This window comes from Harmonia axyridis, chromosome 1 (assembly GCF_914767665.1).
Source record: "Harmonia axyridis chromosome 1, icHarAxyr1.1, whole genome shotgun sequence".
In the NCBI taxonomy this organism is placed as follows: Eukaryota; Metazoa; Arthropoda; class Insecta; order Coleoptera; family Coccinellidae; genus Harmonia; species Harmonia axyridis.
Window position 1 is genome coordinate 23,248,423 of NC_059501.1, and position 13,355 is coordinate 23,261,777.

Below are 13,355 nucleotides of genomic sequence, written 5' to 3' on the forward strand. Positions count from 1 at the left end.
GCTGGCTTCGCACATTTATCTCAACTCTGTCAGTTCATATCTTCATTCAAATAAAGTTTCATTTTGTTGATAACTATAACAGCTTTGAAATTGTTCAGCAACTATAAGTATTATTTTATCAATAATATAATTTCTTCTTCCAAAGTTAAAACAAACATTTCCAATTTGTTGTTAAAAGAACCAAATGAATTAATAATCTTACTAGAGATGTATGCGGTTTCTTAGGCAAATTTGAAGAGGCGAAAATACCGGGGATTCCCCAAACGAAAAAAATTTTGTTAGAGAGTAGTCCGAGCGCCATAAAGTGATCTGGAACTTCTATGCGAACTAACCTCTTTAGGTGCCAAAATACAGGTGAAAATTAAAAGTTCTGTCAAATTCCGTGTATCATCTCATTTCCACTTTAAATGTATTGAATAAAAATTGATTTATTTGAAATAATCAAAATGTAAGTTATCATAGTTCTCATTAATCCACCTTTAATCTGGAATTAATTCTTAACTTCTGCAGTTCCAGTTTAAGGTCGGAGATATCATAATGCAAAACTGTGACACCGTTTCCTTTTCTAAAATTGAGAGCGATGAGAATGAAGACGAAGGATCTGATACAATCAAATCACAAAATAGTTTTATTTCTCGACTTCCACCTCCGGAACTGAACAGGTAATATCTACAATATGATCTTATGCCCTAAACAATCCATAATTCAATCTATCCTTTTTATTCGAGTGTGAATCAGATATTTCAATTAATTCAACTATTATTTATTTATTACAAAAGTACACTCGATTTATTTGGATATATGCTTGATTATAATTCCATGGAATTATTTTGTAGTACGAAATCTAAGCCGAAAATATTTTGTTGGCATTCCAACAGTTGGAAGGAAGATATTGACCTCCTAGATCCTTGCCCATCCCAGGATTTCCTTCAAGAGAAATTCAATCTTGACAGGTTACTCCATTTCCTATTACATCTGTTTTTATTATTATTTTCAATAATATGATTTATTTGTATCTGGTATCTTTTGGATCTGGAACAAGGGGTCACTTAATAAAATGTGCAAGCAATATGCAATATATGACTATTTATGCGAATGAAAATTTTAGGAAAGTTGGAGAAAAATAATTCTTTTTCTATTTAATTTCAGCAGTATTAATTTTGCATTTTAAGTAATGAAAATACCTAGATATTGAAAATTTATGTTTTTTTTTTCATTTCATTTTTTCATGTTTCATTTGATGTACTTGTTCCATATTCATTACGATCTTCCTACCCCTCAAATCATGAAATACCTAAATGAGTTCAGTTAATTTAATTCTCTTATATTCTTCATCTAGTAACATCATAACGCATGAACCAACACTTCCTCCTGATACATGGCTACTCTATGGTCCAATAGGATCCCGTAATGCCGTTTTAGTGTTCAAAAGTTCAGCACTGGCACATACCACTGAATTATCAATCAGGGAAAAACCTGCATATAAGCTTCACATAACATACAAAGTACTTCAAGCTGAAACAAAACTTCTGTCAAAGCTATTAGACTGCCATGGCGTTACTGAAGTTGCAGCTAATTCATCTGATTTCAATTTGTTGTGGACAGGATCACACTTGAAACCAGGTACTGATAAAATAGCCAAGTTCAATGGAAAATATTCAATTATCCAAAAAAATTTAAATTTTAATGATTAGCTCAGTTTGAAAACTTTTCCATATCGAATCATTTTAATCTAATTATTGTTAAATTTAACCCATATAAATTAATTGCTTCTTTGAGTTCTTCTATTTATTATTTTATCCATTTTAGGTTTGTTAAGGAGTTTGGGTACTCATCAGAGAGTAAACCATTTTCCTAGATCTTATGAGTTAACAAGGAAAGATAGATTGTATAAAAATATTGAGAAAATGCAATATGCCAAAGGAGTTAAAAATTTCGATTTTATTCCTCAAACTTTTGTGATGCCTACAGAGTATAGAGAACTATGTCAATCACATAATCGAATCAAAGGGCCTTGGATTGTGAAACCTGTTGCCTCAAGTAGGGGTAGAGGTATGGATGATTTTGTTTTATTATTTAAAATATTGAAATTATTCAACCTATGATTCAATTCAGAAAAAAATATTCCCGTTCTGTTCTACTTAAAAATTATAAAAGCAAATTTCATAAGAAATTTTGACAACAATGTACTGAAAATTGGTCTTTCAAAAAGCTCATTTAAAGGTATTGATAAAAGTATCCTGTATAAACAGGGCCTGACATAAGTCAGTTGACTGATTTGCGTACAGTAAAAAAGGAAAGATAATGATTTATTGATTTTTATTGTTACAACGGTTTGAATGTTACATTTTGTGTTTGAACCTTCCTGAATGCAGATATGAAAAAGCTTGTACACAGTAGAAGAGGTTTTGTCATACATGAAAAATATTCAACCGAAAAAAAGTGACAGCAATATTTCGAAAATGATCATTTTCGAAAAAACCTTGTAACTATGACTAATGAGTTTCTCATGAAAATTAGCCCTCAGACACCAACATCAGTTTTCGTCTATCTAGTATAGAAATAGAACTTCCCATTCAAAAGTGTTCAATTTGGCCCACCCTGAACAAGAAAGCAGTTAGAGAAATCCAAAAGTTACAATGTAATATTATAGTGTACTTAGTATAATATTACAAAATTAGATTATCCTTCATCTTTTTTTTATTTTGTTTATAATGAATTTGCGCCAAGTAAGGACCAAGTCAATTAAAAATTATATATTAAATATGAATTCACCTCTCAAAGTAGAAATTTAATTTCCACCACTACTATAGAATTAGCGGTTCAAAATTAAAAATGTGTCACAAAATGTAAGCTTCCTGTTACTTAATGTAGAACAATAATACTGTAATGCCTAGTTTTATATGCACTTTGGCAGTATTTCATTCCATCAATTGATATGAAATGATTTTCTGTGATCGAAATCGATTGTAATAATTCATATTACTTTTGAACAAAATACAGGATGGAGTGCTGAATTATTTAAGCAGGTGCACCTCATCTACACTCATAATATGCAAACATCCTGTGACTCTAACTGTGTCATCAATTTTTCAGGTATATTTATTGTTGAAACGCCAAATCAAGTGCCTCTAGAAGAACCTGTCGTTGTGGCAAAATATATATCAAATCCTTTACTGGTTGCTGGTCATAAGTGCGACTTAAGATTATATGTTGTTGTAACATCCTTTGATCCTCTCTTGGTTTACATATATGAGGAGGGTTTGGTTAGATTTGCAACTGTTAAATATGATCCTAGTCCAAAGCAGTTGTGGAACCCATGTATGCACCTCTGCAATTACAGTATCAACAAATATCATAGTGATTACGTCAAGTAAGTATTTTTTTTTTTTATTTAGAGTAATTTCTTTTTTTTCAAAACCCTATTTCAGTTGAATGGGTATCAAATATCGTTAATGGATTTTACTGTTTTCAAGTGATTATCTGAAATGGATGAATGAAAACATTTTTTTAGATCTGACGACCCAAGTGCCGAAAATGTAGGACATAAGTGGACTCTGAGCGCATTGCTCAGACATTTAAAATCTGAAGGAAAAGACACTAAGTACCTGATGCTACAAATAGAAGATTTAGTGATTAAAGCAATTTTGGCTTCCGCAAATTCTATAGTTTCAGCATGTAGAATGTTTGTACCTAACCCCAGTAACTGTTTTGGTAATGCTTTGGTTATTTGGTATGAAATAACATTGATTGACTTTTATTTCAGAGTTGTATGGTTTCGACATATTAATTGATGACAATTTCAAACCGTGGCTCTTAGAGGTGAATCTTTCACCGTCTCTTGGATGTGATAGTCCGTTAGATGTTCGATTGAAATCTGCAATGATGGCTGATCTTTTGACATTGGTTGGAATACCAGCAGTAGATCCTATTTTAAGACCAACTCATAGTGGGGGAACAACTTCTAGAAATGGATCTCATAACAGGATGAAGTTTCCACATGTAAGTATATGTATTATGTAATTCTGCATTTTCAACTTTGTGGTTTAAATCTAAAATTCAATACCTACAAAAAAATTCAACATAGATCCAAATATTCTTTCTATCAAATGGTACTCTAATAGTATTTAAATTTATTTTATAGCCTTCTTTGAAAATTACACTATAACATATATTTGTAGAAGAATTATTATTTTATATGATCTACTTGATAAAAAATGTTCTTCGATACTCTGTGAAAACTTCTGTTTACTACTTTTTGTTTGTTTTCTTTCCAAATTTTATGCAAATAACTCTTATATTTTCCTAGCTCTGGACAAATGAGTTTCTTTTCATTCAATTTTTTCATTCTGTACTTTTTAAAACGTAACTTGTAAAAATTTTAGGGGGTTTAAAAAAATTTTTCTTTGATTATGTAAGTTTATTATTGGAAATGATAAGCCAAAATTAACACTCTGAAGAGAAAATAAAAATTAATATTGAACAAATATCCTAAACACAATTAGGACAAGAAGAAAACTGTAGTTTGTTCTATATGTTTGTCTCAAATTCCTTGAGAGCTATAGCCATAACAAAATAATCTATACATATTATGTATAGATTATTTTCGATATCTTCGGTACTGTCAAAAAAAAATCATGTGTCAAAGGCTATTGGCGAATTTGTAAAAAAAATGTATGAATAAATAAAAAAAAGAATCCCAGAAACTCTATAATGACACAAAATATTGTGTGTGACAATATAATTATTTATTTTCAAAATAATATTACTCAAAAATTCTCTTAGAGAAAAATTTTAGATGATGATTTGAAGTCTATACAAACAGTTCTCTATTCGAAGCCTGATACTTATAATTAGACAAGTAGGGTTTGAAAGTTATCACATCCTTTAGATTTACGAACTTTTTTCTTCAAAGTTACTCGTTTAATAGACTCTTCAACTAGGTTTTCAATTAACAAGTTTGTTATCAATTCCATTTTCACCCCTGCGCTTGTTCTTGCACAAAAAACAACATACATTGAATATAGGGTAAAAAATCAGCTAATGGGCGCCCAATAGTTGGCAGATCAAATAGTTGGAAAGGAATCGTACTGCCCTTTCAATTTTATGATTAGTCCTGCGCAATATATCTAAATGGTGTTTTGAAGACTGATGCCTAAACGCATTTCACAACACTACAACAGTTTTTTCAAAAACTTGAAGAAACATTCATCTTCTAAATTCAGAAAAATAATAATTAATTAATAATATAACTACTTTCTTTTATGTGAAACAAGTCAAGATTCGGAATTTTTTATGAATGTGTAAGATGAATTATCCCACAAAAAGAACGTAGTTCACCACTCCACTTTCGTTTTATCTACGCCTTTCAATAAAATATACGTCCTAGAATTTTGTTTGCACAATTATGAAACACCTTGTATCTAGTGATATGTCCAGCACTATTCCTCCCTATTAGTTACTGAAAATTATTATACACTATTAAAGTGTCGGCAGGTACATTCTGCAGAAGGATTAAACAATACTTTACCAAGGAAAAGAAGTTCATACTCTAGTCAAAATAATAGATTATCTGGCAGCAATCTGACCTTATCAACAGAAGAAATGCGATATGTGAAGATGTCTAAACAACAGTTCGAAAGAAGAGGAGGATTTGTGAGGATATTTCCAACCATGGATACTTGGACAAAATATTCCCAGTATTTAGGTGATTTATATTCATCTTTATAATCAAATTTAGAAAACCTTAGCGATATTCCTTGAAGATAACTTATTTTCAATGCAAGGATACAAGCATTGAAAGTTATAGATATTCAGTAAAAAACATCTAACCAATTATTAACAATGCTTTATTTAAGAAATATCAGGCTATCATACGGCAGGGAAATAATCATAATGTTGATAGGAAAGTATTGTATGCTATAATGCTGAGCAAAAACAACCAACTCTCTTGCAAATGATTGTACAGACTTTTTTGTTTCAGATTCTATTTCCGGAGTACCTATATCAGGGACACATTTCCAGAATGTTTATGCAATATCCAATTCTTCGCAAAATTTGAATCTAGTCATTTTTACTCAACTATTTCCAGAGATTTCTATTCTTCCCAAAAGTAGTGAGAAAACTCAGGGGAGATATAGTTCATTGGATAGAAAAAAAAATTATCATGAAAATACATCAAAATCAAAACCTGGTATGTTGACTCTATAATTTTTAAAATACACTAATGTTTTATTAGTGAAAATTACTTTGTTTTTATCTATAATGAATTTCTATCGATTAAGGACCCAATCCATTGAAGATATATAATTTTTATTATAAATTTTATAATAGCATACAAATTCATATCTTCCTCTGATAATGTGAATGTCATTGGTCGTTATTGTTTCTTTCTATGTAACAATTATTTAGGACACTATTTTTTAGTGTGGAATTATGCAGCATCAAATAATCCATAACAATTATCAAGTAACAAATAGCTAAAATGTTACCATTATAGCAGACCAAATAGTAATTAAGGGTATATGTCATTTAAATGTAGGTAACCTTATAGCTTGTTATAAATAATGGAAAATTATCGAACAAGGTCCACAAGGATAGCACCATCTTTCAAAACAAATCATATACAGGGTGGCCACTTTTTCAATGGGATTGTATTGGTAACTTTTCAACCATAAGAGTTAGAAGGTCGATCAAATGGAGAAAAAGTTGCATGCATAGAAGCATTATCAAGCAGTTCAAACAAATCGAAATTATCAGGGCCAGTTATTGAGATATCATAAGAAAAGTAAATTCTGTCATTTTGATTTTTCTTTTTTTCTCACTTCATTTAAAATATTATCAAAAAATGTTACAGGAATTTTTTATTCGACAGTAAATTGTTCTCAATTTGACGTAATCAGATTTCGTATCCAACGTTTCGTGCTCTCTGGGCCACCCTCAACCTCATTTTTTTCAATACGGACCTGTATATTTTATGACACTTTTTTCAATCATTTCCTTTTCGAAATAACTTTTAACACTGAATTCAACGATAAATCATACAATGTCATTCAAAGTTGATTTTCAGGTGGTTTTGACCCTTATCCAATTTTCTTTGGGTTGGATCTGTAGTGAATGCAATTTATCAAAAACTGCTGTTAATAAAATAGTCAAGAGACGCGAATACAATAATTTTAAATTTGAATACCAAGCCTTGCAAAACTTATATCGTAATGATATCAAAATAAAGTTCGATTCTGTAATTTGTTTCAACGGAACAAATGACAAATCAAACAATAGTGATTTCTCGCGAGAAGATTGATAATGTATTGGAAGGTATTCAAGAAGATGAAATAAGCAAATGTATAAGAAGTATGGGTTCCAGAACCGTTAAGTGCATTTTACAAAATGGTGGACATTTCGAACACTTACTTCATTCATTTTCATTTACTTTTGAATAATCATTCGACTTTTCTTTCATTAAATGATAATTCGTTCAATTATTATGAATTGAAATATGTAAATAATTATTACTTGTTTCTTGATTTGATTCTGATATGTTCCATTTAGTCCAAGATGAGTAATTTGATTTTCTCATCGAAATGTATTGCATGTTGTTAATTAAACTAAAGGTACCTAAATGTAGTACAGATCCGACCCAAAGAATTTTGGATAAGGGTCAAAATCACCTGAAAATCAACTTTGAATGCCATTGTATGATTTATCGTTGAATTCAGCGTTAAAAGTTATTTCGAAAAGTGTCATAAAATATACAGGTCCGTATTGAAAAAAATGAGGTTGAGGGTGGCCCAGAGAGCACGAAACGTTGGATACGAAAACTGATTACGTCAAATTGAGAACAATTTACTGTCGAATAAAAAATTCCTGTAACATTTTTTGATAATATTTGAAATAAAGTGGGAAAAAAAGAAAAATCAAAATGACAGAATTTACTTTTCTTATGATATCTCAATAACCGGCCCTGATAATCTCGATTTGTTTGAACTGCTTGATAATGCTTCTATGCATGCAACTTTTTCTCCATTTGACCGACCTTCTTACTCTTATGGTTTAAAAGTTACCAATACAATCCCATTGAAAAAGTGGCCACCCTGTATATAGAAGTTTGGTTAAGGGTTAACTTAATTTGCCCTATTAATTGATCATTTTCATTAGACCACATTAACACTGTTGTTGAATAGTATATTATTCAACTTTTAGTTATGTGTTATTATTGACACTTTATAAAGGCACACTTATCTCTCATCTCATAGAAGACAAATATATGGATGGAAGAAAATATTCTCAACACTGCCTCGATTGTAGCTGATATTTTGCTAGAAATATTCAAGGAAATATTTTTTGTTTAGGGGGAACTTCACAAATGGCAAGACAAGATAGATATGAAAGGATGCTTTCCCAAGGTCACCGATCAGCCCTTGGTCCATCTCGACTAAAAGATACTAAATGTGCTGAACTCCGAAAAGAAATAATATGTTTATTGAAGGATGGAAAACGAATGTCGTATGTAGATTTTAATTTATCCAATGTTCTCTTCCATTCCAACATTTACTTCTACCCTCAAACGACATAGTGTTAGCCATAAAAGATTGTAGGATTGTCTAGAAACCATATAAGTTTCAATCATTTCCTTGGCGAAAAATTCATTTTTTTTTTGTAAAACTTCTACAAAATTTTATCATTGGAAATTATTTCTTACATTTTATGTACCAAATGAATTTCTCAGAACTTGAGTCGTGTTTCTAAATCGATAGATACGGTCTTGTCACGAGAGGGATAAACTAGTGTGAAAGCTGATTGAATTTGGACGAATTTGAGAGGAACTGTAAAATAAAGTAGGAAAAATGAAGTGGTGATAAAAATCAGATCGTATGGTCTCAGGATGATTTGCTGCATAACATACATCATGTGGATGGGGGTATTAATAATTTATTCCTCTGAACTGTTTTCAGCAGAGACATATAGAGATAGTGTCAAAATGGCCGTTTGGGGAAAGGTTATTACTATAAAATAAAAATAGTGTAGGTTCCAATGTGGACCCTTGAGGGACCCCATATTTATCTCCTTCGATTTGGAAATCATATACCCTACCTGTACTCGCTGGAATCTTAATTTTAGAAAGCTTTCTGAGTGTCAACGCTTTTCTTATAATTCTATAGTATTTTAATTTTTTCAGTAATATTTCATATTTTATTGAATAGAAAACCGGACTCAAGTCAAACGTCATCAGTTCCATTTCTCGTTTTGTCAAAACCATATGCAACAAGCAATAATCATAAGAACAACAATGTGAGGAAACGCTAATGAATTGAATTATAGAATAATTAAATAGTTTTGATTGGTTCAATTGTGAATGTTTTGGGCTTTGGCAGAAATCAGCTTATGTAACATGAAATATTTCTATATAACCTCAGTTTTCTACTGATTGAATTAACTATACTAATACATACTACATCCATATAATCTTTATAGATAATATGGTCATATTTAGAAGGCTACTCCAACCTTTGTAGAAAACTGAGTCCATAGTGAACTCCCTCCTAAATTGTCAAATGTCAAGAAATCTCTGTTGCTTGCAAAAAACTTTCGTAACTTTTCCTTTAATTTATTGGAATCAGTGAGAATGTTGGATTTACATTTTTTCTCCCAAATTGATGAAGTTTCCTTACTTTTGAGGATTGTGCAATCCATTGTAAGACATTTGGTATGTGAATTGCATTCAATATATTCACCGTTTACAGCCAAAGAGAGACTAGAAAGACCTTCAGTCATTACTTAGAATGGATTCTGCACAGAATTTCTACTGATCCAAATCAGGAGGAGCATGTTGAAATTGTGCTCAAATTTTTGCAGAAAGCATCAAATTACTTGCGATCTCCATTTTCCGTTAAGGTAAGTTGAGTTTTATTCACAGTGATCCTTGATTATACTGATGTCTTCCAGATACCAAGTGTGAAGTTGTGCGGAAAAGACAGAGCTGCTATAATTGCAAAACAATTTAATGATTTTATTTATCTTTATAATAAAGAAACCGAATATTTTGTTGACAAAACAGAGTATCCAAGTCAGATTCCCGAAAAATTGTATGATAGGTTTCTGGCTAATGCAAGGTAAATTTATCACTTGTATTCTGAAAACAAACTACTGATCTGTCGATGATTAAACTTTTTTTTTATAATTTTTGTAAATTATTATGCCTACTGTTATATATTTAAATATGTTTCCTTTTATCTGTTTCTTTAGAGAATGTGACTTGGAGGAAGTTTTAATTTACCAAACAACACATTCTGTACCTCAAGCCATGAAGCAAGGAATACAAGGGCTTTTGAAGAATATTCCAAATGTTCCAAAGCAATCAGCCAGCAAGAATGAGAAATTAGCACCAACACAATCATAATCATTAAAGTTTTCATATTCATTTTTATAATTGGAATTAAGGATGGAGCAGGATATTAGGTTTTTTCACTTGATTCTTTTCCGTTTAATACGCACAAATGGTTTTCTACTTTCCAGATAGGCCTATTATAGTTCCAATTAAAACAGTTTTGGCATTAAATTTGATATTCTGTGTTTGTGAAAAGTTATGTGTTCAACATTTGGTCATCATTCTAAGAAAGCCAATTTGTCAGATTCCTACTGATTTGTGAGCTGCTGTGACCAAATAGGTTGTGATATGAAATAGATTACTCAGTTAACATAAGTATTATTTATTTGCGATTTTTAGTTGTTTTTATGGAAATTTTATCTTGTTTTTTTTTTTCGTTATTTATCATCCGCTTGTAATTCAGCTTGGGAATATTGTACCATGTTTTTTCAGGTTTTAGAAGAGGACATTTTAAATCAGGTTGCTCATTACAATTATGCATCAAGTTTTTGAATTCACATGAATAAAATAATTTCAAAGTAACTCAAATATATTTCAATGAATTCAATAATTAATCTCTAAAGTACTAAGGAAATTGAATTATCATACAAAATGTACTGCCTAAATTGTTTCCTTCCATGTCAAATTACAAATAATTGTAACTTGAATATTCTAAGTTTAATAATATTATGTACTGGCATTGTTGATTCATTGAAACACTGGTTTTTATTCAGAAATATATAAAATCGCTTTAAGCTTTGAGATAAATGCTATATCTAGGATCAGTCCAATCACAAGGCTTTAACATCTGCTAAATAAGCAAGTACCATAATTTTGTTTTTCATTTGAATGAAAATAGATTCACACTTATTACTTTATAGTTACTCAAAAAGTATCTGATGAAAGGTTTGCATCATAAAAAAATGAATTGTAGGAATCGAATAAATAATTTTAGTACCTTTACATCAAAAAGCCTTGAAAAAATCATTCCAAAATGCTTTAATAGTTCAGATTTTGCAATTTTAACACATACATTTTTGAAACTATATTAATACATTTTTACTATCACCTCTTAATGCAAAGTTTTGTGGAGTTTGAAGTGGACTTTTGTATTAGAAGAACTTAATTTTCTGTAGTGCCTATATTTAGAGGCTGAAATCAGTATATTAAAACATGTTTTCACTCATCTAGTCAATATGGTACCTATTTTTTATATTTATACACTATTTATATCTTGTAAGTTATTGCGAGTATTTTTAATTCATGTGCGATACGCTTCAAAGCTGAATAATTGAATATTTGTGAAATTAATATTTTTATTTAATGTTTCATGTGAGATAACAATTTTTGAATCTTTTATATTTTCTTGAGGTTTAGGCTAAATAAAAATTACTAACTTTGCCATTATATTTTTATCCCCAATTATAATCTGAAGTAGTAATAATGGGTTCATGAAGAAAGATGAATTTCACAATTTTTGTTTAATATGACTCAAAACGAGGAAGTACCTTATTTGATATCTTATCTATTATTATTCTCTGAAAATATATCGTTATTGAATAAAAACAATTGTTGATACTGAATTGAATTTCGGTACCTCACAGTATGCTCCTCAATTGAAGTTGGAAATATGTGAATTTTCGAAAAAAATTGAACTAGGAATATAAAATGCAACGTCTTTAATATAATAAAATTAAGTTTTTTATGAATTCGGTATTAAGCTTGAAAGCTGAAGTATCCAAACTCTTATCTTCGGTGCAAGTGAATTATTTAGAAGGGTCCATCTTTGAAACAAAACAATATTTCACACAGTAAAAATTCAAATTATTAATTATAACGACTTTTTCGCAGATTTTCAATTCGAAAATGGGTAAGTGAAAAACTTATAATTTTTGATCGTATTTTCACTGAAAATGTAATAACATACTTGAATTGTATCACTCAATAAGAATTATTTGATCTTGACTTTGTAGCAGATGTTCTGTTCATGTATGAACAGCATTTGTAGCCAGTTTTCTCTATCAATTATTTTGTGTTGGGACTAAATTAAATATGCATCAGAAAACCAAAATATCAAAAAAAAATCCAAAGCTATACTGATATTTTATTTAATTTGCTATATTATGCTTTTGTTCGCAAATGTTTCGTTTTCTGATACGGGGTGTTAAAGTTACTGACTATTTATTTATTGCTTTCAATTTTTTTGAGAAGAGAAAACATGGTACGCCACTGAGATATTTCAAATAAAAAATTATTTCTTAATGGCTGCTTCAATTTGTGACAAAACCCCTATCAAGTCTTTTCTCTCCGTTTTAATGCAAAAAATAAAACATCTTAACTTTCATTCATCACTAATGGGAAATTTTCCAAAATTAATTTTTGTAGATTTTCGAGGATAGTATTTACTTTGTACTCGATTATTTCGCAAATGATACATTCTACGAAAAAAATTCAAAGGATCTTTTTTCAATGAAGCTCTGTTGATTTCTGAAAAGGAACAAATGTTTTCGAAAAAAGATAGTGGTGTAGAGTTTCAATATATCTACTCCACTGGATAAGTTTGGCAGAAAACACTTGCCTAATTCGAAACATTACATTATCAAAACTTCAATACCTAAAATTTAAAACAATAAATATAATAATTGTTTATTTACCGAAATAATTTTTATTATTAATAATACTAGAGTTATACGTAAAAACTGATTTTTTTCTTGAATTCAACACCCTCTTCTGTTTCGAAAACGAAGCTTGTTAAGATATGTGTTTATAGGAATTTTTCATGAAAAGGATTGTTATCCGTCGCCAGAGTTATTGCACTAAAATCTGTCTATGTTAATATTTGAATGTCTCCGTATTTTGTATTATGAAAATTTTAAACAATTTGTTCAGCCGATGAAACGAATCCACATTGGATGTTCAAATTGAATAAAATTAATAATTATCCTCCTATTTCAGATTGAATATTTAATTTATTTTAAAAACGAATAAT

The 13,355-nt window shown here is 30.0% G+C and overlaps 1 protein-coding gene across 4 annotated transcripts; it reads left to right on the forward strand.

The window, feature by feature from the left end:
• Positions 1 to 33: 33 nt before the first annotated feature.
• Positions 34 to 11,768, forward strand: LOC123670787 (tubulin polyglutamylase TTLL5). Of its 4 annotated transcripts, none has more exons than XM_045604337.1 (14): positions 34 to 448; positions 511 to 662; positions 837 to 953; positions 1,340 to 1,623; positions 1,810 to 2,052; positions 3,097 to 3,373; positions 3,515 to 3,714; positions 3,767 to 4,002; positions 5,497 to 5,707; positions 5,984 to 6,193; positions 8,352 to 8,505; positions 9,744 to 9,894; positions 9,946 to 10,112; positions 10,246 to 11,768. In XM_045604337.1, the coding sequence occupies exons 2-14, from the start codon at positions 538 to 540 to the stop codon at positions 10,397 to 10,399; spliced, it is 2,529 nt and encodes an 842-aa protein (XP_045460293.1). In that variant the 5' UTR covers positions 34 to 448; positions 511 to 537; the 3' UTR covers positions 10,400 to 11,768. The 4 variants fall into 4 exon arrangements, with proteins under 4 accessions (XP_045460293.1, XP_045460292.1, XP_045460291.1 ...); XM_045604336.1 differs by having other exon boundaries at positions 35 to 354; positions 5,488 to 5,707; XM_045604335.1 differs by having other exon boundaries at positions 37 to 448; positions 5,488 to 5,707.
• Positions 11,769 to 13,355: the final 1,587 nt, after the last annotated feature.